This window comes from Sus scrofa, chromosome 14 (assembly GCF_054392235.1).
Source record: "Sus scrofa isolate SSC_HxYL_T2T_F1_AM1 chromosome 14, Sscrofa_HxYL_maternal_Yorkshire_Landrace_v2.0, whole genome shotgun sequence".
Taxonomy (NCBI): domain Eukaryota; kingdom Metazoa; phylum Chordata; class Mammalia; order Artiodactyla; family Suidae; genus Sus; species Sus scrofa.
Genome location: NC_139396.1, coordinates 155,816,618 through 155,843,636, shown reverse-complemented (window position 1 = coordinate 155,843,636; position 27,019 = coordinate 155,816,618). Strand labels below are relative to the sequence as shown.

Sequence of the window (27,019 nt, the reverse complement as noted above, 5' to 3'; positions counted from 1 at the left end):
AGGGTAACCTTTGCAAACATGGTCATTTCTGCTGTTACTTCTTCCACTTGTTTCAAGGGCTATGTGGCTATCCCCACAAGGACCCTGCATTGCTATGGAATATTTACACTTGATGCTAAAGATATACCTTTGTTCACATTCAGGTGTATGATCAGGGGATGTGCCTTGGCCAAATGAGTTTGGCTTCTTAAGAGTGAGTCATGTCCCCCCATCCACTGTGTAATGTAGATGCCCCACAAAATAGACACAATGCTTTGAGTGCCTTCCTTCCTTTCTTCCCTCCTTCTTTCCTCTTTCTTTTCATTCTTCTCTTCTTCAGTACCTAAATAGATGTAGATTTCTCCCATGGTTTCTCTTCTTAAAAGAGCTCTGATTTTGAAACTCCCAATGTCAAGACCTTCATCCTCATCCCTGGGCCACAGATCATGTCCACTCTGTCTCAGGAGGCACTTCATTTCCTTGGTACCCACCCGATCCCATTCCTGGACCCAGGCTAAGCTTTCTCCCATTAGACTCATCACCAGGCATTTATTCACATCTCCTTTGTGTCTTGTCACACACTCTTCACTACTGCAGGTTCAGATGTAATGTCACCATCTCTAGGAACTTTCCTTACCTACCAGCCAAGTGTGTCAGCTCTCCTATACCCCCAGCACTATGCTCACATCTCCAGAGCAGCCCCACCCTCTAGCTTTAGAGTAGTCCCTGGTTTCCCCTGGAGACTGACCCAGCATAGGGCTGGGCACACGAATGTCTGAGGAGTGACAGGTGGGTATTTCTACAGCACTGGGCTGGAGCCCGCAGCTGCCATGGACCATTCTTCAACCTCTCCAGGACTCTGCTCCCCTGGACTTCCACAGACCTCGGCTTCTGCACAGTGATGTCTGGGTCAAGCCAACAACTTTCCTCTCCGATGCAGCCTGCCTGGGAAGATGGGCAATGCCAGCATTAGGACTCCTCTCTCCTGGGTAGCTGATTCCCAGAAATGTCCAGCTCCTTCTCCTTGAACCTGTACTTGTGGAAAGAGGAATGAATATGTCTTTGACCTTGTGGCTGCATCTGAACTGGGGAAGTATGAGCAAGCCTGGGGTTCCTACATCTCTTCTGTTGACCAGGCCAGGGCATTGGCCAAAGGCAGCTGGCCAGGGGTCAGGCTGACTCACTGATGGCTAAAAGGCTACTTAGTCTTGAAAGAAACTAGGAGCCTGAGGGAAAGTGGAGGGACTTACAAACCATGCTGCTCTCAGCCAATTTTCTCCTCTGAATCCATGGGAGCAAACCATGGCAACCACCCCCTCCCACCTCCTTCCCCACTCCCAGCCTCCGGCTCAGCACAGGGTCCTCCAGCCAGCACCAGGGTCCTCTGTCTTAATGTTCCTGGCTTCCAGGCAGGAAATATTGGCTTCAGGGCCAGGCCCTGCTGCTTGTATTGATGCTTATGAAAGCTATTGGCCCAGAGTTTGGGGGAAATTCTATAGACAAGGAGCCTGCAAACACCTACAACATTTAGTCAGATAGATACCCTGTAAGCAAAAAGGATTTGTGAACCATAAATTCTGGCACAGAGGTTGCTGCCAAGCATCTTCCCCTGAATACTCCGAGAAGTACATACAGAGAAAGAGCAGGCCACAGGTGTCCTTTCCCAGCCAGCGGTGGCTGTGATAGGAGTGGCCCAAGGCCCATCTGGTGGCTGAGTTGGCTCAGGAGCTAAAAGCATGGGGTTCTCTGCTGAGAATGCAAAGTCACCTGCCCTTTGAACAGCCCAGACTTGAGTGAAGCTAGGAAATGCCTATCGGTACTAGCCAGTCCTTCTGGAGAACATTGTCTTGCTTTGGGCCGACCCTCAAATTTCTCTATCTGCTGCCTGAGGACCTACAGAGCCTCCCAGATCTGTACAAAGGAGATTGTAATGGTAACTGCATTGCAGGATCATTATGAGGATTCATGGAAACACTGCCGCAAACACAGAGCATGGTGTCTGGTGTCTGGTGTCTAGACTTCACTGAGGACACACCAGCTGTTAGGACCATTGTCTTTCAATGCTGCTCTTGGAGGATCTGGCAGGGTCAGCAGTGATGAATGAAGGGAGGAACCAGCAAAAGACTCACATCCAGGAGCTGGCATCCAGCACCATCTCTCTGGCCCTGCCTCTCTGGGCTCAGTTTCCCATGCCTGAGGCTGGGAGCCAAGGGGGCTTGCTGGGCTCTGGTTAGCAGAAGAGGGGCTCAACGTGCTTGCCTTCCCCAGCCAGGCTGCCCAGGCAGAGCTTGAGTTGAGACCCAAGCAAGCATCCTTCTGGGGACCTCCGAGTGCCACGCGGGCTCCCTTCTCTCTGAACCGGCCAGTGCTGGCAACCCAAGGCACCTTGTGCTTACAACCAACTGGGAGCTTCCCCCCTCCCCCTGAGAGGGAGTAGGCTGCTTTGTAAATGTCTTCAGAGGAGGTAGGGTGGGCAGCTTGTCCTGTTCCACTGGAGTTTCTCCAGAACAGACTTTAAACATTTCATGGTATGATCAATGTTGTTCCTCTAAAAACCAAATGACTCAGCCCCGAACAAGGCTAGGGATTGAACTCTTTGGAGTATCCCGGAACCATATAAGACAATTGAAGAGTTCCTGTTGTAGCTCAGGGGGTTAAGAACCTGACACAGTGTTCATGAAGATGCAGGTTTGGTCCCTGCCCTCAGTCAGTGGGTTAAGGATCCAGCATTGCCCCAAGCTTTGGTGTAGGTCTCGGACGCAGCTCAGATCTGGTGTGGCTATGGCACAGGCTGACAGCTGCAGCTCCTATTTGACCTCTAGCACAGGAACTTCCATATGCTGCTGGTGTGGCCCTTAAAAGAAAAAAGAAAAAGAAAAAAGAAGACATTTTAAAAAAGAAAGACAAAAAGGTATTTAGAAAGACTCAGTTTTCCGTAGAGTTTATCTGGGTGACTAAGGTCATTTCTTCAGGGAGTGCTTTGAAGTTCACCTACAACAGTTACCTGGGTGCTGACTGAAAATACTGAGTTCCAGATCTTGCCCAGACCTTCTTTTCCGGGGAGAGATGAAGTAATTTGCATTTTAAAAAACCTCTTTTGGTGATTTTTATGGATCATAAAGTTCAAGAGCCAATGGCTTCATTCTAGAGGCTCTAGACCTTCCAGAAAGGTAGTAGGAACCCCAAATATGTCCAGGGCCTCTCTCTTCCCTTGGGGTGCTTGGTCCATAGGATACCAGCTGACACAAGGAATTCCTGGCACTTGATATAATATCTTCATGAAAATCACCCGCCAATAGTTGATCCCGAATTGGGATAAATTTTAAAAACACACAGCGTGTGGCCCCCCGAGGGTCACATTGCCGCCCTGCGCAGGCTTCATCTACCTGCCCCCAAGTATGTAAAAGGACAGCAAGCAGGACATGGCTCATCCTTTCCATCGTGTCTCAGAAAGAAAGGGCTCATGAAAAAGAAAATTAATTCCACAGACATGAGGAGAGAGGTTTATTGCTCACGGTGACAGAAGGCTGAGCTGAGTCCTAGAAGGGATGTGCAGTTGGTATGAGATGAGTCAAAGCAGCCTCCCCTCCTCCCCCAGCTGACTCTCAAGTAAAAACAGGCAAGCTCTTAGGCAAACAGCTTTGAGAGGTCAACGGACCGCGAGACACACAAGCCCCAAATGCCGTGACACTCGCCCCTCAGTGGGTCCCAGGGCTCTGAAATCCCCGCCTTCGAGAAGCAGCACAGAGAAAAGCTAGCGTTACAGAGTGACTGGAAAAGGCATCATGGGCTGGGTTGAAACTGACGAGTTCTGCTCCTGGAGGTCTAGAAACTGAGCCCAATGTGTGGCTTTGGGAATTTGAAAGATCCTCCATCCCAGGCTTTCTTTTCAAGCTTCTTCAAGTGCGTTCGCACCTCACCCAGCTGTCTACCAGAGTTCAGACCTTCAACATCAAGCCTTACACTAGACTGAGGTCAGGTCAGGAATCCCAGGCCCTCGACACTGATGCTGATCTGGACGTTTCTAAGTATTTAACCTGAGAAATCCATGTGATGTTTGATAGATTGCCAAATGAGGTAGATAATTCTCCTGGGAATAATGAAACGGGGGTAGGTTTTATAGACTGTATACAGGTGAATATAACCATGTGTCTAAAGGTAATACCAGCAGAGTTGGTTGGTGCTGATTTTGCTAACGCAGTGATTCCCTTCTTGCTTCCTGACTTTCAGTGCCGGGGTCCAAATAATAATGAAAACACCCAATCAATTGGCGTATCTGGGGTTTTGTCACCATGATGCCAATACAACTGGTTTTATTGTTTTTTTTTTTTTTTTTTTTTTTTTTTGGCAGTCCTAGAGGTTTGGTGTAAATTATAAAACTACACCTTTCCAAGATATGTGGTACTGTTGGGGGAGAGCTCTTGTTTCTGAGCTCAAGAAGAGGTGAAAGAGATGGAGCTGCTTCCAGGAGAGTAATTTGTTGCCTACACAGAGAAAGCAGGAAGAGGAGTTGACAGTTACTCCTCCAGCCTGACATTGATGAAAATATATTTGGTCGCTTGAGTTTGACTGTCTATTGACCTCTTCCATGGGGTCACTATGCCCACGATGCCTGAAGAGTATTTGTGTAAAAAGGGAGATTGTCAGATTCAATTGACTGGTTCTGTGTTTGTCCTTGACTTCACCAGTACTTTTGGTGTTGGAACAATGAAGTTGAACAGCTATTCGTCCCTATGAGAGTGCCACAAAAATGAATGTCTATTGTGATTCAAACTTGAGTGGCCGAATGCACTCTGAATCAGAGCAATTTTGCTTCAGTAACATACCAAGTCCTGTCCAGGCAGTGATGGGCTGGTAGGTGTTTAACCAGCTCTCAGTGGAGAAAAAGGCCTGATTTTTTGACTTTCTTGGTATAAATATGCCCATCCTGGCTCATGTCAAGCCACCAACATGATGTCCCAGAACATGGAATTGGGAAGGGACACGTGTCACTGGCTCCTCCAAGCATATGTAAGCACATCTCCAACTGCCACAGGAAGGCATCAGGGCCTCAGAAGCTACCTCTGTCTCCATGGAAACTTAGAAACCAGACCAGAGTGGGCCAGGCTCAGTGATCTGTTTTCTAAGTGAGGAGTTAAGGTTAATGTGACAACATCTTTTCAAGCAGGCACACACTTCTGGGGCCGCCTGGCAGTGAAAAGCTCTTCCTGGTTGGTCCCTGTTGAGCTGTGTCCCTTCTAAGTCTCCAAATCTGATGTGCAGAGGCGGAAGCAGAGAATGGGCCATCTGAGTCTATTGCTCCCATCCTTTTTACCCTGGAGGAATCTCTTAGGGCAGAGGATGGAGAAATAACTGCTCCTAGCATTCACGCATCATTTATATGGTTGCAAAGTCAGATGGGTAGAAAGCATGGTCCACTCATCTTGGTTTTATTAAATCAAGACGGTGGCTGCTAGTGGACTGGCACACGTGTTAAAGTTATGGATTTCAACAAAAATTTCCCTCACCCATCGTGGGCGCAGGGCACTTTTTGCATCACCTCTATCTTCTGTTGGAAAGCTTCTACTTTCTGCTGATGACTTACAGAAACTAGGACACAAAACCATTAGGATAATGGAACCCAGTGCCTTGAAATCAAGGCTAAAATCTTGCTCAGGTCAGTTCTCACCCAATCATCAAATGACATACTGGACAAGGTGAAACACTTCCTGCAAATTCAGGTCACAAACCAGGGTAGGAGGACCTGCCAGCCACTTTCCTCCCGCCTCTCTTTGGCTCCAACAATGATGACATGTGAATCAGGAGGTGACTTTGGGGTCTGACTTCGAAGAACATTATTACATATAGTACCTGCCTATTTAAACCATTTTCATGCTAAGGTTGTCTACACACACAGAAATGTTAGCTTTGGGGCAGGGGTAAAAGAAGGATAAAAGTTGAATCCAATATAACCATTTCTAAGACAACTTGTCAGCAACGGTTGGGTAACACTAGTTGTTGAATATTTTCCCCTTGGGCATGGGAGCCCAAGAGTCCCAGCTGAGCACAACTTAGTACCAGCTGAATACTATTTGGGTTAAAGCAGCCACCACTACATGTGGAGAAGAGTGGCCATGCTAGATGTGGGGCCAAATGGCCACAACCAACCTCACTCTCAGTGTGACTGAGGTCCCGTGGAGATCACCACTGCTCTTCAGCCTGGAGCCCAATGTCTAGTGGTTCATAAACAGGTGGACACCAAGCTTCCCTACCTGCCACCAGAACTGTGGGTCCTTCATCATGACCAGACTGGGTGTGACTCCAAGGGAGCCTCTGGGGAGTCCAGGAGCTCCAAGGAGCGTCTCAGAAAGAAAAGCCAGAGCACAGCATGTCCCTCAGTCATCCTTTGGTGACGAATGGGGACAGTTCAACATCTGCCCTTGAGGAACCAGGAAGCAGGTGTCAGAGCCCCTCCAAGCCAGGGAACTGAAATCCTCGGGCTTGCCAGGTGGGTGGCAGCTGGTGGCGTCCGCCCAGGAGCCCCAAGCCCCTCCATCCCCGTCTTCTCACAGCCGTCTCAGTCCAAGGTCTCCAGCAGGAGCAGCACACCTCACTCAGAGACCGGCAGAATGTTCTGGCTGTGGGAGTCACCAGAGAAGCCGGAGGAGCGGAGAGAACGCCTGTGGAGGATTCTGTTCAGAATCTCTTTGTAGCTCTTGCGGTACTGGTGTCGCAGCAAGGAGTACACGAAGGGGTCCGACGCTGCCTTGCTGTAGGCCAAGCACTTGGACAGCACCCCCCAGTGGGAGCTGATGGGCACCGCGGACAGCTCCACCAGCCTGCGGGGAGATGGGGAAGACCCTTCATTAGGAGAGCAGAGCTGGGCACTGCCCAGGCTCCAGCCTGAGCCCCTGACCCCAGCACCCTGGCCACACTTCCATTTCTCTGAGGCTGCTTCCCCCATTGACAATGATGACAACAGCAACTTACAACTGTAGCAGTGAGGGCCAGTCCCCCGTGCTACTTTTATTCTCAGTACTGTGCTAACTATGCACTTTACGTGTGTTTTCGTGGAACACTGGGAGATGAGGAATCTCTATTTTACATGTGAAGACACGGATGTCCAAGAAGTTAAGCAATTTGCCAGTAATTTGTAAAGCAGGGTCTGAACCCAGCTCTGCCTGACTCTGGAACCCATGCTTATCAAAGAACACAATAGCTAACTGCATCCTGGCCATGGGTTCCAAATCTGCTGCTGACCTGCTGTGGGACCCTGGGCAAGTCATTTCCCTCGATGTTTTATGTGAAAAAGGAGGAGCTGAAAAAAGAGTGCCTCCACGATCACAGCAATGAGAAGAGACTGATTCTTTGCTTCAAATCCTAGCTCTGCCTTCCAAGAGGGGTTGCCTGGGAGGAAGGGCTGAGGATAATTTTGCAAATATTCAGCAAGGTTCAAAGTACATTTTGCATCCGGAGAGAATCTGCTGGTGAGAAAGGCTTCTTCCCAGGGTTGGGATGCTGGGGGCCCCTGGCAATAGTAGCAATCAGGGGGCCCAAATAAAATGACCCTCATTCTTTGGGAGGAGGCAGCAGAAGATACAGCTCACATGTCAAAGGGGCAGAGCTCTGGGAGTTCCCATCGTGGCACCGCGGAAATGAATCTGAATGGTATCCATGGTGTTGTGTGTTCGATCCCTGGCCTTGCTCAGTGGATTAAGGATCCGGTGTTGCCAGGAGCTATGGTATATGTTGCAGACGTAGCTCAGATCCCATGTTGCTGTGGCTGTGGTGTAGGCCGGCATTTGTAGCTACGATTTGACCCCTAGCCTGGGAACTTCCATGTGCCCTGGATGTAGCCCTAAAAAAGCAAAAAGAGAAAGAAAAGCGGGGAGGCAGGGTTCTGACAGTCCTCTCGGGACCCATCAAACTGCTTCACTTGATTGGTGCTAATGCCAGGCTGCGAGGTAGCAAAAGCCTTCCTCAGTGTAAGCGGAATTCCTCCTCAGTCGAGCCATCTATTCTCCTCTCCCAGGTGTGCCCAGCACCCCTAGCCACATTTGGTCATTACCCAGCATTAATATAAGAGCTGGGAGAGAGCTTAGGGATTATAAATTACCCTCTACCTGTCCACCACCAAATGAGGAAACTGAGGCCCAGAGAGGCGAATGGGTCCCTGACATCACACAGCAAGTCAGTGGTAGAGGGACATTCAGCATCTGTGCTCAGACTGGAATCTGGCACCTGTATTCCACCTGGTGGGCCAGGGGTGGTCCTCAAGATGGAAGGGGGGTGGCTCTCAGCTTGGTGGCAGCCCAGGTCAGAACATAGGTACAGAAGGGATAGAGCTTGGGAGTTCCTGTGTGGCTCAGTGGGTTAAGGATCTGGTGTGGTCACTGCTGTGGTTGGGGTCACTGCTATGGCATGGGTTCCATCCTTGTCCCAGGAACTTCCACCAAAAAAAAACAAAAACAAAACAAAACAAAACAAAAAACAAAACAAAAAAACAGAGCTTGGGCTGTGTCTCTGTGCCGCCAACTTTAGTGATCTTTCTGAAATTTCTTGGGGCTGAGGTTATGAGGACGAGCCCATGAAGGGAAGGAAGAGGAGAATAAGAGCCCCCATTGCAATGCCCCCCCTTTGCAAATCGATCCTTAATGATTCCACTCTGAGGCCCTTCTACCTGGCATCCTATCAGCATCACTATCTGCCCTTGCCCTCCAACCCCATGGGGGAATGGGGCCATGTTTCTGCTCTTATCCTTGGGAGCCTGAACAGGGAAGTGGAGCTGTTGGCATTTGGGAAAGCTGTCCTTTTAAGAAATCTAATTTGGGAAGTGATGAATTTAAGGGAACAAAAAATTCCAACTTTAGAATTCACACCTAATAATAACAATGAAATAGCTGAATGCTGACACATTGTTGCTATGCAATGCCAAATTGCTTTTCCAAAGCTGTCTGGTCTTCTATACATTGCTAAATTCAGTCCGAGCATTTTGGCTCTCCCCAGAGGATGCGTTAAGAGCCAAATACCATCAAACCACCCAGTAAGATCAAAATGATTATTTGCAGATTCTGTAGATTTCACAGAACAAAATGATTTGGGATGATTTAAAACTTCACCATTTAGATAACTAAGAGGTAAAATCTGTTGCATTTGTTTCTCAGAGATTTTTATGTGAGGTCTGAACTTGCCTGGGTCAGTAATAATAATTCCCAGTCGAGTATCTTCTTGGGGCCAAATACTTGATGTGCACAATCTCTAACCTTAGAGTTATCCTCTGCAGAATGGGTATCATTAGTCTCATTCTACAGATGAGGGAATCAGGCTCAGAGAGGTTGAGCAGCAAGCCAGCAGCTCATTCTGGGAAACCCGGCTCCATCTAGCTACAGCCCACCCACGTCCTGACTAGATGTCAGGCTGGGGTTCGAATCTCATCATTGCAGACAGGGCGAGGTGAGTTCTGGGGTCCCTTCCAGCCCTGAGAACCCCTTTTCCAGGAGCTGTTATGTGCTCCGCAGTACTTCTGTCACTTACCCCTGTCCCACAGTGCTCACAACATTTGCTTCATCTAGGCCGCCAGACAAAGAGATGCTCTGGATCCTTCTGGGCCTGGACATTGCTCCACCCAGCTGCTGGCCCAGGCTGAAGTGGGATGCCCTGCTCTGTGACTGGATGTGGCTAGCTGGCCTGCTCTCTGATTTTCCTGGGCACGTGGGCCCCTGCCCGGGCTGTCTTTGTTGTGTTCCAGACTTGACAGGCTTTGTTTTGTTTTGTTTTTTGCTTTTTTGCACTCACAGCATATGGAAATTCTCTGGCTAGGGGTCAAATGGGAGCTATGGCTGCCAGCCTACCCCACAGCCACAGCAACCCCAGATTCAAGCCATGTCTGTGACCTACATCACAGCTCACAGCAATGCCGGATCCTTCACCCACTGAGCAAGGCCAGGGATCGAACCCACGACCTCATGGATCCTGTGCTACGACGGGAACTCCCCAGACTTGACATCTTAAGACCCCACGTGTTTAAGGGGTCTGGGAAGGGGCAGGAATTTCCATATCCTGGAAAGGCCTCTTTTTCATGTGAGAGCTGAGCAGGGGATGACTACGTGTCCCCTACAGGTGACCTTTTCCATCGAGAATGCTCCATCCCATCCTTTCCAGACACCCTCCCCTCCAGGAAAGGGACATTATTATTCCCATCGGCCACATGTTCCTCCTGAGCAGGGTCACTGTGGGCTAGGAGGTGCCTGCCACACGCTGCCTGCTGCTCCCTCTGCACCTGCCCCTGGCCTCCCCCATCCCCGTCTGACCCAAGAGCCCTGCATTTCGGGGTTATGGGGCTCAGGTGTAATTAAGTGGAACTTTGTTTTCTTTCACCATAGCCCCCTGTTGGGGGTTGATCTATGTCTCCCCAAATTCCTATGTTGAGGTCCCCAGCACCCAGAATGTGACCTCATTTGGAGGTGGTTGCAGATGCAATTAGCTACAGTGAGGCCCTACCAGAGCAGGGTGGGCCCCTGGTCCAATGTGCCAGAGTCCTTATAAACGGAGGGAATCTGGATGCAGATGCGGCAGAAAGAATGCCGCAGGAAGATGAAGGCGGATATGGGGCAATGCTTCTGGAAGCCGAGGAACATCAAGGATTGCAAGCAAACCATCGGAGGCTTGGGGGCGGGGCAGTGGGGCGCCTGGAACAGATTCTCCCTTATGGCCTGAGAAGGAACCTGCCAACCCCTTGATCTCAGACTTCCAGCCTCCAGGACGGAGCCCTTACTTTAAATGCTATTATTGAAGGCACTCAGGGGCATCGAGTTACAGCAGCAGTGCTGGGAAACGAATCCACATCCACGAAGAAACTAAATGGTGATGCGGGGGCGGGGGGTGTTAGGCAGGATTTGGTTGTTCGTGGGTCCCTGGCGCCAAGTCTCATGGAGCTCCTGGAGCCCATGGGTGCCAAGTGTGGACCCGAGGGTCTGCAGAGGTCAGCAGTCAGAGGAGGGCACTGACCCCCCATCCCCCAAGAAGCAGAGTTTTTCCCACAACCAGGGATCCCTGCCCCCTGCCCCACCTTCCATTAAGCACCAAGGTGACTTTCTGTGTATCGCCTTAGGTAGGAGCGGGAAAAACCTCCACCCTCAGGCTCTGTTCTGCGGGAAATATTTATGCTTCTAGGCTCAAAATGCTCACTGGCCTGCCCCCCGACAGCCCTGACACGGCTCCCGCAAGGACCCCCGGCCGAGCGCCCACAGTCAGGTTGAGGGTCTGGGGGAGAAGCAGTCACGGCACAAGGCTGCTTTTCTCAAGCATTTCAGGTGACTCTGAAGCAGGAGGTTTGGAGACGAGCCCTGAAGGCCTGGGGGCCTCTGGGCGGAGCCCAGCTGGGGTGGAAGGGGTGAAACGCTGCAGGGGGTGGCCGCTGCCCAGTCTGTGAGGCAGAGCCCAGAGATGTGGTGTTTTTCTGACTCAAGGGGACACAGAGCTGATACCCGCAGTTCTGGTCCCTGGCCCCACCTCTGCACCCCTTTGTTGCGGGGACCCCTCCAGGGAGCCATCTCGGCACAAAGACCTCTGATCTGGGTCACTGGCCAGTCCCTGAGCTGGCTGTCACAGCAGAAGGCTGACAGGCCAGGAAGCCCGCTCCTTGCCTTCCACCCACAGGGACCTCTCACCCCACCCAGCAGCCCAAACGTCCTGCTCCCTGGAGAAAGGATGGGGTGACCCTTGCCACGACTCCGAGGCATCCTCCACACCCCCAGAGAAAGCAGTGTCTCAAATCTGCTCGACAACGAGAATCTCCAAGGAAACTAAGCTGTGAGGGGAGAAGAAGTCCAGTAATACCAGTAGCCCTGGACCCAGCTCCTCCTCCGGGCCGCCAGGGGCCCAGTGCCTTGATGCTGCTTCACTGACAGGGTCTCAAGCCCCTCCACAGCGTGTAACTGTTCTCCACACTACAGACGAGGCACCACGGCAGAGTGACAAGCCAAGGCCACCTGGCATGGACATGGAAGAGCCAGGATTTGAACCCTGGACCGTGGGACCCGGCGACCACATGCCATCCTGGTGCATCCTTGACACAGTTTCAGGGTGAAGGTGTGGTCAGGGACCTTTACACACTTTTATTTTTTACTTATTTATTTATTTATTTATTTATTTATTCGATGGCTGCATCTACACCATATGGAGGTTCCCAAGCTAAGGGTGGAATCAGAGCTGCAGCTGCCAGCCTACACGACAGCCACAGCGACACCGGATCCGAGCCACCTCTATGACCTATGCCACACCTTGTGGCAATGCCAGATCCTTAACTCAGGGAATGGGGCCAGGGATGGAAGCTGCATCCTCACGAACACTGTGTCAGGTTCTTAACACACTGAGCCACAACAGCAACTCCTCCGTTCAACTCTTGAGTTTAAAGTGTATTCATGTCCTCTCTTTATACCTTCTGTGCCTCCATCACCTCACCTCTCTCCTCGCCACACACACACACACACACACACACACACACAAAACATACACACACAAAACATATACACACACACACACAGGGTGTCAAATGCAACATGGCCCACAGAATATTCTTTGGGAAGGGAGCTTGTTGTCTACCCAAGACTTCTGGGCACCCTGGTCTGCCTGTTTACAGACGCGTAATAAGCTGGCCCTTTAAATGTTCATGAGACACTAGCACGGAAGGTACTTTATTAATGGAATATTAACAGTGGACAGCCGCCGGCATATGAAACCTCTCTGCCTCTACATGGCCCCATGACTCTGAAAAGCCACAATCACGGTGCTGTCAGATCTCCAAATGCCTCAAAGTCCCACCCTGATGATGCAGGACAACTGTAATTATTTGTAAGCATATACTACTGAGGAGATAATAGCCTTACAGATGCTTCTAGACATGTGAATTGAAATTCAGAAAATTTAATTAGAGCTTTGGGTTTTTTTTTGTTTTGCTTTGGTTTTTTGCTTTTTTTCTCTTTTTACAGCCAAACCTGTGGCATGTGGAAGTTGAACTGGAGCTGCAGCTGAGACCTACACAGCAGCTTATGGCAACAGTGGATCCTTAACCCACTGAGCACAGCCAGGAATTGAACCCTCATCCTCACAGAGACAACATCAGGCCCTTAACCCACTGAGCCACAATGGGAACTCCTTGAATGGTTCTTGACACAAGAATGTTGCTTCCCTATCTGAAAAAGGAAGGTGGAACTAGACTGGGGAGAAAGAGAAGGGACCCCTTCCTAGCCAGCTGGATCTTCTTGCTCAACTCAGAGGGGTGGCAGCCCAGCCCCTTCTCTTCCTCAGTCTTCGCATTCTGCCAGCTCCCAGCGAGCCCCACGGCCGTTCTGATGTTATAACCCACACTCTTGCACACGGCTCCATCTATGAGACTCCAAGGGGGGCGGTGGGTAGAGGGGCGTCGTGGCCCTGCGGGAAATAATCATTTCTGCACTAACAGCTCAATGCGAGGTTCCAGTAACACTCCAACAACTTGACCTTAATCATCTCAGAAACTGCAGCCTCCTGGTTCTGAATGGGTCCTTCTACATCCTCTGGGAGGAAGAAGGGAGAGACGCAGGGCAGAGCGGGGCGAGGGGCCCCACATGCGCACTTCGGCTCCAGGCGAACCCAGGCTGGGACCGGGCTGAGTCACTCCCTGGTGTGGGTCTGGAATCCCTCTCCGCACGTGCGCTGGTTTGCCACTAGCCGTGGATCCCAGTGACCAGCTCAGCCTCCCTGCATGAGATGGCAGCTAAGGAATGGGCCACCTCCAGAACCCAGGGCTCTCGGTTCTCCATAAGGAATCGTTTCCTGTAAGAAGCTAAATGCTCAACTACATTAAAAGAGCAGAGTCTGACTCCAGCGTCTCTTGTCTACACTCGAAAACCAGTCTGAGAAGAAGAGCAGAAGAATCAGTAGCCAGCCAAAGTGTGAGGGATCCCCGACTCCAGTGGTGGCGATGGGGGGAGAGAGCAGGCCGAATGCCTCACAAGGATTATTTGAAGTGGTCCTTACTAGAGGTCAGCTTCTCCCCTCAACTAACGTGAGGTTCTCAGCCCTGACTCGGCGTAGGACGGGAGTTTGGATCAGGCTCCTGGGAGGTGGGCATCAGAGCAAATCCTACCCTACTCCCACCCCATCCCATCCCATCCCATCCCATCCCACTGGGTCTGGCGATTTTGCTGCCCTGGCTGTGGAAGGGTGCTGTGCCCAGCACATGCCTGGAGCCCAGATGGGTCGTGCCCGTCTCCCTGGGTTGATGTCTGGGGGTCCCCAGAGACCACAGAAACTAAGCACCTCATCAGAGTCTCTTCTCCCCTCGGGCATGGAAGGGGTGCGGGCTGGGGTGTGGACAGGGGGAGGCGGTTCCAAGAGGGGTGTAATTTCAAGAGGATTAACCATGAGGACCTGCTGGCCCCAAACTCCCTCCCTGTCACCCGGTGTTCGGTTCCCCATTCAGACCCTCTGAGAACCCCTGTCTCAATGCCCCTGACTCCACAGAGGAAGACATGGATTGGGCCACTGCTTATGCTCTCCTGTGTAAACCCCGACAGGGGAGGGAGGCGGGAGGAAGTCCTGGGCATCTATCTTGCCGCGGGGCAGGATGGTGAGCCCAGGACCCAAAGGGCTCCTGGTCAGAAAAGGCTGGTATGAGCAGCTAGAGGTCAAAGGAAAGACAGAGTTGGGACCAAGATATCACCATTTCACTATGGAATCAATAAAAAGTTTTAATTATATATACAATTAATATTTTATTATCCACATGTGTATATGTATGTATGTACGTGTGTGCACGCGTGTGTGTGAGTGTGTTTATATATATACAGAGAGTGTTGTGCTAAGCCTTAGGAAGCCAGTGTGCACGTTACACCTATAGCCCACCTCAATTTGGACAAGCCATGTTCAAGTGCTTCAAAGGGACCTGGGCTGGTGGCTCCCGGCCCATGTTGGGATGGTCCCCCCTGCACAGCCAAGCCCACTTCACAAGTCTGGTCCAGGAAGCTCCAGCCAGGAGAGTTTGCACCTGTCTTGTCTCAGAAGCTCAGGATGCTTCCCTGTCAGATGACCTGACACAGTTCTCCCTCCAGGTGAGCAGGACACATCTACGGGGTCATGTGACCCTCTAGGGGTCTCCTGCAGGACCTCACCAGGCCGCACCTCCCCTGAAGGTCTCTTTCCTGCTCTGCACAAAGAAGATGCTGGGGCCATGTGTGCTGAAATGAAGTGAGGCTTTGCTTGCATATTTTCAGAGGTTTGCTGGGGAGGGCTCCTTAGCGCACACAAGAAAGTCAAGGCGCTGGGGGTGGGGGAGGGCTGGTTTCACCAGATCCCTATTTTGTATTTATGAGGTTTCCTGGGCATAGCTTTTTTGCTCCTTAGTGAGTTGTCATCTGTCCCCAGAAAAGATGAACGGTTTTGTGAATGTTTTTTAAAACTCAAAATGCATCAAATCCATTTGGAGGGAACATATTGAGTTGTAAATCTACCATCAATTTTACTGAAACATTTTTTTTCTGGCCCCATTAGAGGGAACCAAGCTATAATCAGAAAAAAAAAAAAAAAAAAAAAAAAAAAAAAAGGAAAACCTTGTTGGGAAATGAGATTAAGCCAGAGAAAAAATCCAATAGTTTACATTTGGAGCTGCATTACCCACTGTCCTCCGAGGGTTCAAGTTCACCTCATTAGCCCACAAGTCCCTTCACTGTCAGATCTGGGGGAGGGGGTGCCCTGCACCCGCTTCCCGGTGCATCATTCCTCCCTGGATTTAATTCCCTTTGGTTCATGCACCAGCCAGTGCCAGGTCAGGCACCATGGCTGGTGCTCTAAGTAGTGGGCGGGGGTGGTGGTGGTGACAACCACAGATGCCACCCAGGCCAGGCCCATGCTGCCCACACATTCCCTAGGCTCAAAGCCCTCTAACCCGCACCTCAACCCTAAAACGCAGGCATTGCTCACCTCTGGCTTAGAGATGAGAGGCTGGTGGAGGCTCAGAGAGGCAATGCCACTGGCCCAAGGTCACACAGCAGAAAGCAGTGGAGCTAGGGTTTGAATCCAAGTAGTCACAGTCCAGAGCCCATGATGACCACTCTTCTGCCCTGCCCTTGGACAGCAGCGGAAACCCACTCCCTCTGTTCCCATCTGGCCTCCGTGTGCTACAGAAAACCCGGATCTCTGCAAGTTCTGGTGTCCTGGCTGGATGTGGTGGGCCTAGACCAGGGGGCTCTCACTCAGTCCCCAGGTTGCCCAGATCTGCCAACACCTGGAGACATTTCTAGTTGTCGAAACTTGGGAGCAGGAAGGAAGAGGTTCTGCTGGCCAATTGTGGGTAAAAGACAGAGATGCTGCTAACATCCTGCAATGCATGGGACAGCCCCACCCTCCCTTCAGGCTGTCAGGAGGGCTGAGGTCTAGTGGGCAGTTCTAGCAGGAAGAATTGATGGCTCTACTCTGCCCAGGGCTGATGCATCCAGAGACCTGTAGACAGTCCTACATCTGCTGTTTAAAACGAGACACAGGTCCACTAGCTTTTCCCCCAGAGGGAGAGGTGAGCCACAGAAAAGACAGGGAAAGACGCTCTGGGGTTGTGCTGCCTGGAGAAGGGAAGAGGGGGGCTGTGGTGGGGGAACCCAGCTCATGCTCTGCAAATCAGCAGGACAGCAGGAGACAGGCGTTCTCCTGGGCAGCAGGAAGCAGGATTGGGAGCATAGGGGGGCCTGCAAGGAGTCAGGCTTCAGCTCCGGACATGGCCACGGTGAGCTCCTTTTCCCCCAAGCACGGCTCTGGGTGATGGTGAGGCAGGAGGTCCCTTCCAGGTCCCTGCCAGCTGAGGATGTTGGGGAATGGGCTGTGCGCTCTCTCTCCATTTCACACACACACATGCATACATGCACACAAAACCCTGCTTCCCAAACTCAATATCCACCTCTAAAAGGAGAGCATCAAAGTCCTTTCTTTGTATTGTCACCTTCCCGAATAGTTAAGGCACTGTGGGTACCAATTTGTGGACTTCTCCCCCTCTAGTGAGCAAAACTGAGTGGGTGAGATGTATATATATCTCATATATATATATATATATTTGGCTGGCTACAATGTGTGTGTGGGGGGAACGTAGAGCTGGAGCATGTTGGCTTCTGGATGCACAGCCCTGAGGCCAGCACACTGCTGTCTTGGCTGGCGGGGGTTGGGATGGGGATTCACAGGGCCTGGACTAACAGCGGCAGATCTCCGGAGCTGAGGGTCAGGTGGGCCCACCTGGCTGGGCCGGAGCGTGCTCCCCGCTCCCTGTGCCGACGGCACGTGGCCCTGCTGTGCTGGGTATCTGGGCGGAGGAGGCTGGGCTGGACTCTGCTGCAGTCCGCAGGCAGGAAGAGCCCAAGCCCTGCAGCGTGCTTTCCTCTGCCGCGTCTCCCCTGCCCTTTCCTTTGAGGCCTTCTGGGGGTCGGGGGCTGAGGCTAAAGGGTCTGAATGATGTGATCTGGAAAAATCGAGTGGAACCGAGACGCTCGCCACCTTCTTGTCCTGAGTCTAATCCAAAAGAACCTGAGGCCGAAGAGCACAAGTGTGTGCCCTCCTTTTCACGAAGCCTGTCAAGTTCCCTCTCGTCCCCCGATCCACCGTCTGGAAAACATGTGGCCAAGAGAGGCCGGCCACTGCTGAAGGCCCCACGGGCCCCGCTTTGCTCTGGGGGACCCCGCGCCCGCCCCGCTCGCCCCAAGCTCCCGTCCCACGGGCCAAGCTCACCTGGTGATCACGTAGGGTGCAAAGCACACCAGGAACGTGCCTATGAAGGTGCTGATCTTCTTGGTGGCTCGTTGCCGCCGCCTCCTCTGCTCCTCCAGACAGCGCTCCCGCACACTGCGGGTGACAGAGAGAGAAAGGTGACTCGAGGCGACAGCGGGGGATGGCCTGCCAGGTCACAGGGAGTTACGATTCGCACCCACAGCTGGTGGCCACCAGGGCAGGAACTTGGCTATGGAGCCAGAAAGACCTGCGTTCAAGTCAGGACTGTTAGACCTGTGACCTTGGGCACCTTGCGTGACATCACCAAGCCTCAAGGTCATGATCTGTAAACGTGGATAGTAATATAATGAGATACCACAAAGGATTGTTTTGAGAATTAGATGCGTGAAACACCTAAAGTCATTGGCACGATGCCCAAGCAAGTTTAAATGTAAACTCATTACTATTATTCATGTCCTTTCCTGATCACCTGCTACGGGCCAACCCATAAGAAGGATGTCTAAGTCTTGTCTTTGCCACAGTTGACCCTGCCAGGTGGGTTTTACCTGCCATGTTTTACAAAGACCACGAATTCAGTGAAGCCAAATGATTTGCTCATTGGGTAAGTGGAGGTAGGATTCGAACCTGTGTCGCAGTGACTCGAAGCTGGGGCAGCCTGGACTCTCTGTGCAGCATGGCTTTGGCTTCCTTCCCCCCACATCTTCAGCCCTGTTTCTCCCATCCCATAGCCTCAGCCCTGCCTGGAGCCACAGATGACACATTTTGAGGTGACTGAGGAAGGCACTGTATTTGTTCAGAGACCAAGCTCCGTGAAGCTCGGGGGCCACCAGCAGACGTATTTCTCAGGACAGCCACCTACACCTCTGTTCCTGATTCCACGCTGCTCCAGGGCCTTTGGAGAACTGACATCTCACAGCAGCTGAGGGCAGTGGTTCTTGCAACCTGCTTCCTGCAGCCACGGGGAAATGGACAAGCAATGGCCAGTCTGTCCACGTGCTCAGCCGAGGCGCCGGGAAAGGCGAGCCCGGCCGTGAGGTTTCATGGGCTCCAAACCCTGGGGCCCAACGTGGGCACAGGTTTTCACTGCTTCCTTTTAAAATAAACCATGTGACGCCCAAAACAGACAGGAAGAAGACTGGGGACAGAGCTGCCCAGGAAGGAAGACAGTTTGGCAGAGGCGGGCCTAGGCTGCAGCGACCTGGCTCCAAAATTAGGCCAGTCTGTGCAGTGTAGACGAGGAAGGAGAGAATAGTCTTGGGTCCAGTTTGCAAGAAGGTGCGTTAACACCAGGGCCGCCTCCCCTTCCTCCCACAAGAAGCATCATTTTAATACGTAATCGAGAATCTTCTTCATCCGCTTTCTGATCACGGACAATTCCATGGATTGAAGGTCCCTGAAAGTTTTGTAGGATTTTTTTTCTGCCTCCCTTGACTTGTGCCTTTCCAGGAATTTAGAGAGTTGGGAACTGGAGTCTGGCCTGATGCAGATAGATTTCGTACTGGCTGAAAAGATATTACTCATGACTCATTTCTAACAACTAATATTAATAACAACCCACATTTCTTGTGTCTTTAATTTGTTCCATCTTAGATGCTGTGACGGGGGTTCACATAGAAGAGCTTATTTGACACTCATGTCCCTGCAAGCTAAGGACAGATACACTTGTCATTTTTTTTTTTTTTTCAGATAAGGAGGGAGATTGAGGCACAGAGGAGTTAAGTAACTTACTCAAGATCACACAGTGATCTGGTGAGGATAGGGTGACCAGCTTGTCTCAGATAACCAGGACTGTTCTGGTCTTAGCATTGAAAGTCCTGCAGCCCAGACAGTTTACAAAGGACTGTCTTAGTTTTAAAATGGAAAGTCCCGCCTCTGCAAGCCCCCCGCCCTTCTCAGGCAGCCCAGGATGGCTGGTGACCCTAAGAAAGGGCAGGATCTGAACCCAGGCTGTCTGGCTCTGGAGCCTTGAGAGTCACCTCCCAGCTCTTTGGGGTCATGGCACATCCCTGGGGAGGCACCAGGTTGTTCTCCCTCTCAAAAAAATCTGACGAATACAGCCGAGGGGGCAAGGGACCGAGGGACAACTTTGCCTGAGGCTGCCCAGCAAGAGTCAGTCTCCAGGCTCCCCGATTTCCATTTACACCGGGGTTTCTGCAGAGTTTTCTCCCCAAGTCCTCTGCTCTTGTGACAGGACACACATGGTACCTGGCCTGCTGGGGGAGCAGGGGCTGTGTGGGGTGGATGCCATGCCTGGGGTTTGCATACACATGGGCCTGGCCCTGTGTCTGCTCAGGAACAGACTGGCTAGGTTCTACCATCCTGTGAAGCACAAAAGATGCTCCCATCCACCCAAGCCAGCTCACAGATGGGGAAACTGAGGCTTAGAGAAGACAGGGACGTGGGATGCAGAGAGTGGGATGCAGGCAAGGGTATAGCACCAGTTACTGACACCCAGTCAGGGACCATATCTCTACTTCCCCGAACTCCTGCCAAGGAAGCGAATGGATCCAACTGCTCTGCCCAGTGGTGCCCACACACCCCCCCACCCCGATGTCCCGGCAAGAACAGATAGATGGCAGGAAGCAGAAAGCAGGCAGGCTTCAAGTGGAGCGGGGCAGCCCTCTGGCTAATCATCATTGTCGAAGCCCAGTGTGAGAGCAGACTACCAGCTCCCAAAACAACACCATAAAGTCACTTTGCACTGGCTGTCATTTTCTTCCCATCATTGCTTTGCACAACTGAGTTTCTTGAAATCCTGTAGCCCTACAAGCTGTCATTTTACTATTTGCAAAAGAGGCTATGGAGGACCAGAAAGGCCTGCGCCATGCCCAGGGTCACACAACAAGCTCAAGGCCAACCAGAAGTCATTCCATGTCTCCTGAATCCAAGATCTGGGGCGTTCCCTCAGACCCCTCCCATAGGATCACTGAGCGATGGGCAACCTGCATCTGGCCACGCTAACACCCAGATATTCCTGGGCCTCGCGGGGGCCGTGGGGTCCTCAGACTCCTGTGCAGAATCCACAGCTCAGGGGCGAGAGGCCCAAAGTTCTCTGGGCCAGGGGTGTTTGCCCAGAGTGCAAGCACTGCACCCGTGGGGGGGGTTCCTGGGCTCTGCGACAGGACACAGAGTGTCCCTAAGCCAAAAGGAGATGGGCTTTCCAGCACTGGCACGTGTGGTATCAAGGAAGTGGTCCCAGGAGGCTTTAGTAATAGGGCAGAGGGATGGATGATGCTACTAATATCTGAAAAGCCAACAGATGAGGCGATCGCGGCTAAAACGTGCTGGGTCTGGGTGCCGAGAGATCCCTCCGGGTCCACATGGGGACACCCAGCTTTGCCTTCCGGCCTTTAGGAGAAGAGAACAAAAGGCAAGGGAACAAGCTGGCCGACGGCGGAGAAGAGCCTTGTGTTTGGGCTCAGGACACTGGTGGGAGCAGTCCTGCCCTCAGACTTGGCAAGAGAGGGCCCCTGTCCTGCGCCCTGGACAGTGAGGGCTCCCACATCCCCCATGAAATGAGGCGTCCACAGGGCAAAGGGGATGTGCCCACCCGAGCCCACAGCCTCCATTTTAAACCAGGCTCTGAGTACCTGAGCCATGGAATTCTTTGCCCAAACGCCCCGAGCCTGCTTCCAGAACGTGCACAGCCATCTCTGCCACCCCACTCCGGATGGATTGTGCCACCCGTGCGCTCGACTTGGGAACAGACGGGTGATGTTTGTGAAGGAGGTAGATGCACACTGCAGTGTCCACTTTGTGTGAGGGCGGCCACTTTAGTGCTGAGGGAGCCAGGGTGGGGAGGTGAGGTGGCTGGGCTGCGTGTGTTTGGGGGGCAGCTCAGCTCTCCCCACCAGGTACAAGACTGAACTGCAGGGCACCCGAGAACTCTAAATTTGAAGCCAGCCTTGCAAGACTGAACTGCAGGGCACCTGAGAACTCTAAATTTGAAGCCAGCCTTGCAAGCTCTATATAAGAATCTTTCTCACGGCCGGAGGATAGAACATATTTCATTTAATAGTTTGTAAGCTGAAATTAGAAGTTCCTAATATTCATATGGATAGTTTATGAAACTCTGTTTGTACTACTGCCCTATCCATAAACCTTAGGAGCAGCCCTGGGCATGAGTCCTGGGTGCAGCCCCTTCCCTGGGGCTCCCAATTCCCTCATCTGCAAAATCAAGGGCACGGCAAGGGCCCTTCCGTCTACTACAGCACAATTCTGACACCCTCCGGCTCTGCACTCATCTGTCCCTTGTAGCCCTTGATCACAAGGAATAGCGTGCTTCCACTGTCTGCGCTGAGGTCTGTAACCTGTGCAGGGAAGGGCGCCCTCAGCTGGACGGGGTGAGCAGGGCAGCCCCATCAATGGCCCAGCTCCTGCTCCCCACACCTAGGTCTCCATGGCTCTGGTGGTACCAGGGAGACCATTTGGCTGTAACAGGGCGGGAGTTGTGGTCTGGGAGACATGAACCAACAAACTGAGCACCTGGCGACACGTGGGTAAAAAGCACTAGGAATTCCCAATTCCTTTATGATCAGAGTAACTTGGGAAACCACACCCACAAGGCAGGCGTGGGGGCATCTCTCAGGGTCCCTGATTTAATTTAGAGCAGAGAGACGCTGATCTTTTGGTGGTTTTGAAGCAAAGGCACCCAGCCTATTAGTCACTGCCTTAAACACCCTGCAGGAAGAGCTGGCATGGCTAGGGAGCTTCCTGACAAATGCCACACTGGGACTTGGGAACTCAAAACGGGTCTCTTTTAATTAAGTTCGAGGTGACCATTAGGGTGGTGGCTGTTAAGCAACTCTTCCAGGGGGCAAAGTCGCTTCACCTGCTGTCCTGGGACTGGACCTCCAGGGACACCCCTCCCCGCTTCCCAACACTAACTGGCCCAGGAAGCTTCCTGAAGGAAGCTTTCCCCAGATCCTCCTTCCTTCCCTGGCCTAAGGCTTGGGGACCTAAGGGCACCCCCCCCAAGCTAGTTCTGCAGTTTCTCATTGGGGAGGAAGACTTCGGAGCTGCCATGAAAGAGGCCTATGGGTCTGCTCTCATGGAGCAGGTGCTCCTGTGTGGCCCACCACCCCCTCACTCTGGGAGCTCACCCCACAGAAAAAGCCAGGCTGTGTTTGCTGAAGGGACAGTGCTGTCACATCTGCCCACTAGTCCAGAACCTCAGGCCAGCCCTTGGCTAGTGGGGCCTGTCTGAACTGGCCGAGGACAACCCCCACCCCCAGAGGCCCTTCCTTTCCCCAGGGCAGACTGGCATTGCTCCTTGGCCCTTTAGGGCCCTGTGGCACTGGGTAGAGGGTCTCCTCAGAGCATCCTGGAGTTCAGAAGAGGTCAACGTCCCCCTATAGGGGACAGAGGGAACTGGGGAACAGCCGTGCAGCTGCCTCTTCTCCCGAGACCCCTGGGAACTCTTTGCAGTGTCCAGCCTGGAGTCCACGAGAGATTGGCAAGACTGGAGCTGGTCCCACCTGGGAAATGCACTGAAAAGGAGCCACCCCTTCCTGTTCTGAAAGTCGGAGGGAGATCCGGGTTGGGGTTCGGACTGATTCCTTTCCCAGCTCACTCCCTCCTCCGCCATCAGACTCCCAGCAAGCGGGCTCCCGGGAGGAACAGGCATGTTCTGGGAGCTGAACAACACTGCCTACGGCTTCCAGGGCGGTCCTGGTCCGCGTCTCAGGAATGAAGCACCTTCTGAAGCAGAGTCCCCTCGCCCCAGGGTGATGGGCAGGGGGATAGCTCTGTGATGGCACCTTCAGAACATTTCCGTAAATGACACTGAGCCTCATGCGGTGAGTCAGCTCATGTCTTTGTGTTAGTGTGTGTGATGGCCACGCCAGGACACGTGCGTGTGGTGTGACTTGTGTGACGCTCATCCACTTTCACACATGGGTCCTGTGCCCTGGCTATTGGTCGCTCACGTGTGCAAACTGTACATGATTCTGGAGGAAAATTCTGTGACTAGTAGCTTTGGTCCAATATGTGATCTGAAAGGGCCATTCTGAGGGGAACAATGACACACACACCCATGTCCTTCCATGTTCAAACACAGTGAAGTTCAAAGGCTTCTCTTTGTATTGCTCATGAGCAGGAAAAACTCAGCACTGAAGGAGCTCTTGCTCAGACTGACGCTGCCGGTCTGTGCCCCTCAGCCACGAGCTTGCTTCTCCCTGGATGGGGAGGCATTGGCACCCTAGGGACCCAGCTCCCTCCCGCCCCTGGCCTTCCCCCCACCAAACTGCCTGCCTCACTTTTCCTGCCACCTTGACACCAAAACCCCCCTTCTAGGGTCCAGGGTACCAGGATATAAAACAGAAGCATCCACAGGGATACTGGCAGCCGTTCCCTTGCCCACTCTCCTCCTCTCTGGAGGAAAGCAGAGGTGAGCTCAGGACAACTTCAGCTACAAGCTTCCCCTCCCCTCCCCCAGAGGCTCTGGGGGATGGGCAGGACTTCTCAGGGAGGTACCTGCCCTTGAACTTCCTGAGAAACAGCGGCCAAGGGAGGATGGAGGTGGGTGGGCAGGTTTTATCCGGGAGCCTCAGGATGACAGTCTCCCTCTGCGGGAGCTCAGAGCCGTCCATCAGGGGGATATGGGACCACGCTGGCTGGGAAGGGCAGAAAGAGCACCTCTGTCCCCTCAGAGCCCTTCAGATACTCTAAGGACCCACAGAGGAAGGAGAAGCCCAAGGACTCTCACACACACCCACCCCGGAATAGGAGCCAGAGGCAGCACCAGGCACCAGAGAAAGGAAAAGACCCTGAGAGCAGCATGTTCTCAGTCCAAAGGGCTCTTGAGGAGCTCCCGAGGCATCCCGGCCATGCTCTCAGGGTCTGATTAGAACCGCTTAAAGGCCTTAAGCAGTGAACAGAGACCACTGCCTTCCCATATGCTGTTTAAAGTGAAAACTGCAAACAAAATAAGACATCCAAGGAAGTTCTGATTCTCTTGGTTTCTTCCCTGATGATTAAAAAAAAAAAAAAAAAGGAAACAAATACTGTTTCACCTGCATTTTTGGCCACCCTCCTTTGCTGATGCTCTAAGCACCTGTCTTGAGATCGGCGGCAGGGGCCCTTCTCCCCCACCTCAGTTTTCCAAAGAGGAAATGCAGGCTCGTAGGGCAGGGGCTTACCCTAGGCCACGTACTGGAGGGTGGGGGAGACAAGGACCCCCGCCCCCCCCAGCATGCCCCCCCAGCGTGGCCCCCCCTCCCAGCGGCCCTTCTCAGAACCCTCCCTTGGGGCTGCCCTCACCTGGGGTGGATGTCCACGAGCAGCACGAGCGTCTGCATGGTGATCACGTCGATGCGCTTGCAGTGGAAACGGGCCACCTTGAGCACCTTGAAGTACGTGCAGCAGAGCACGACGAAGGAGAGCAGGAAGCTGAGCGCGTGGAAGGCGCCGGTGAAGACGGCGAAGCGCAGGCGCTCGTCCGGCCGCCGGCTGCACAGCGTGCAGGACGCGTACAGCTGGTGGAAGCCGAGCCAGGACAGGGCGAGGGCGGCGGCGGGGAAGGCGAGCGCGTGCAGCCACGTGTAGGCCACCATGAGCGCGGCGTCGCGGAGGCGCATCTTGGCCCGGTAGCTCAGCGGGAAGACCACGGCCACCCAGCGGTCGATGCTGAGCGCGGCCATGCTCAGCATGGAGTTGGTGGCCAGGAAGGTGTCGAGGAAGGCGGCCAGGCGGCACAGGCGGTCCCCGGCCGGCTGTCGCTGCGCCACGACGCCGGCCAGCGTGAGCGGCATGTTGACCACGGTGCACAGCAGGTTGCCGCACGTGAGGTTCAGGGTGAAGAGCGCCGGCGCCTGGCGGCGGATGTCGGCGCTGTGCAGGACGCAGAGCAGCACCAGCGCGTTGGACAGCAGCGAGACGCCCATCGTGCCCACCAGCAGCCCCGCCAGGCCTGCGTCCCACGAGTTCATGGTGCGCGCCCGCCGCCGCCGCCGGCGCTCAGGGCCCGCCAGCCCGCGTCGCCAGGGCGCAGCACGCCGCCCGCTTAGCCCCGCGGGGCGCCCCCGTCTCGCGCCCCCCGGCCGCCGCCGCCGCCGCCATGGTCCCCGCAGGGCGCGCGCCCCCCCACCCCGGAGCCCCGCGCACCTCCCGGGCGAGCACCTGGGCGCGGTGGAGCCCCAGAGCCCCGCGCCACCCCCGGGGCCAGCGCCGGCGCGCCGCCGAACCGGGAGTCTTGAGCGCCCTCGGATCCCGGATTGCAGGCGCCGGCTGCCCGGCTCTGCCTCGGCTCCTCCTGCCCTCACCCCATCCCTCCGCGCTCCGGCTCCGCTCCGCGCACCCTCCTCGCTTGCTCTGCCCCCCTCTCTCTGCTCGCTCTCCCTTTCGGCTCTCGGCTCTCCCCTCCACTTTCTCTCTCTCTCTCTCTCTCTTTCTCTCTCCTCCCTCTGCTGTGCTTCTCTTCGCTCTCCCACTGCTGTTCTCTCCGTCTGTCTCTCCCACCCCCAATTTTCTCCTCCCCTCTTGTTCTTCCCTCTCCTCTTCTCTTTCTCGCTCCAGAATCTGACTGCTTCTATCACAGAAATTCCCGCTGATGCGCGCGGGTGCACGCACGCACACATGCACACACTGGCGGAGAGAACCAGCCCTGGAGGCTCCCGTGCAGGGTGATTGGCTCCTTGTAGCTTCCTGTCCCCCCACTCCCTCCACCCCGTCCTCCCTTATGTGTGTCAAAGACGAGCTGAGTCAAGGAAGTCTGCCTGAGAAAAGAGAAGGATGCCTGGCGCCTTCATGCCTCACGGGCTCACCTGTCTCAGCCGCAGTGCCAACCTGGCCAGACCTTCCTGGACATGGAGGTCCGGCCCTACCTGTTCTGGCTGAGCTTCCCGGGGCTGATGTTTCTCCCTCTCAGGCTGAGCAGGGGGAGCTCAGGTGGGCTCCAGTCCCTGAGAGAGGACGGAATGCACATCTCTAAACTGTCCAAGACCAAGGGCCTGGCCCCAGATTCCTCCCAAGGCCTCCCCAGCCTGTTCCTATGGCAACTGCTACACTCCCGGGGTGCTTGGTTCAGGCTGTCTTCCCATCACCCTTCAGCTGGGGCTTCAGCAGCGTCCTCAAGCTGGAGTGATGCTGAGACAAACCGTGACACCCGCTAGGTGATCCCTCAGCCCAGACAGGTCTACCTGTATGTGCCCAGCCTCACAGAGGCCGATGTGGCTGACATTCAGCGCTCCCGACCCTGGTACCACTGTGGCCGTCTGTCAGCCCACACACCCCCTGCTCTGGGTCTGCTGAGGCAGCAATTTCCAGTTTGGGAGGGACCTGAATGACAGACCATTCTGGAACTCTTCAGAAAAATGGG

At 53.5% G+C, this 27,019-nt stretch overlaps 1 protein-coding gene across 2 annotated transcripts; it reads right to left on the bottom strand.

The window, feature by feature from the left end:
• Positions 1–3,466: 3,466 nt before the first annotated feature.
• On the bottom strand, positions 3,467–25,720 carry GPR26 (G protein-coupled receptor 26). Of its 2 annotated transcripts, XM_001928196.5 has the most exons (3): positions 24,964–25,720; positions 17,704–17,817; positions 3,467–6,797 (listed from the first exon to the last, which is right to left on the bottom strand). In XM_001928196.5, the coding sequence occupies exons 1-3, from the start codon at positions 25,629–25,631 to the stop codon at positions 6,569–6,571; spliced, it is 1,011 nt and encodes a 336-aa protein (XP_001928231.1). In that variant the 5' UTR covers positions 25,632–25,720; the 3' UTR covers positions 3,467–6,568. The 2 variants fall into 2 exon arrangements, 1 of the variants encoding a protein (XP_001928231.1); XR_014827403.1 differs by lacking the exons at positions 3,467–6,797; positions 17,704–17,817 and adding an exon at positions 19,372–21,590 and having other exon boundaries at positions 21,641–25,701.
• Positions 25,721–27,019: the final 1,299 nt, after the last annotated feature.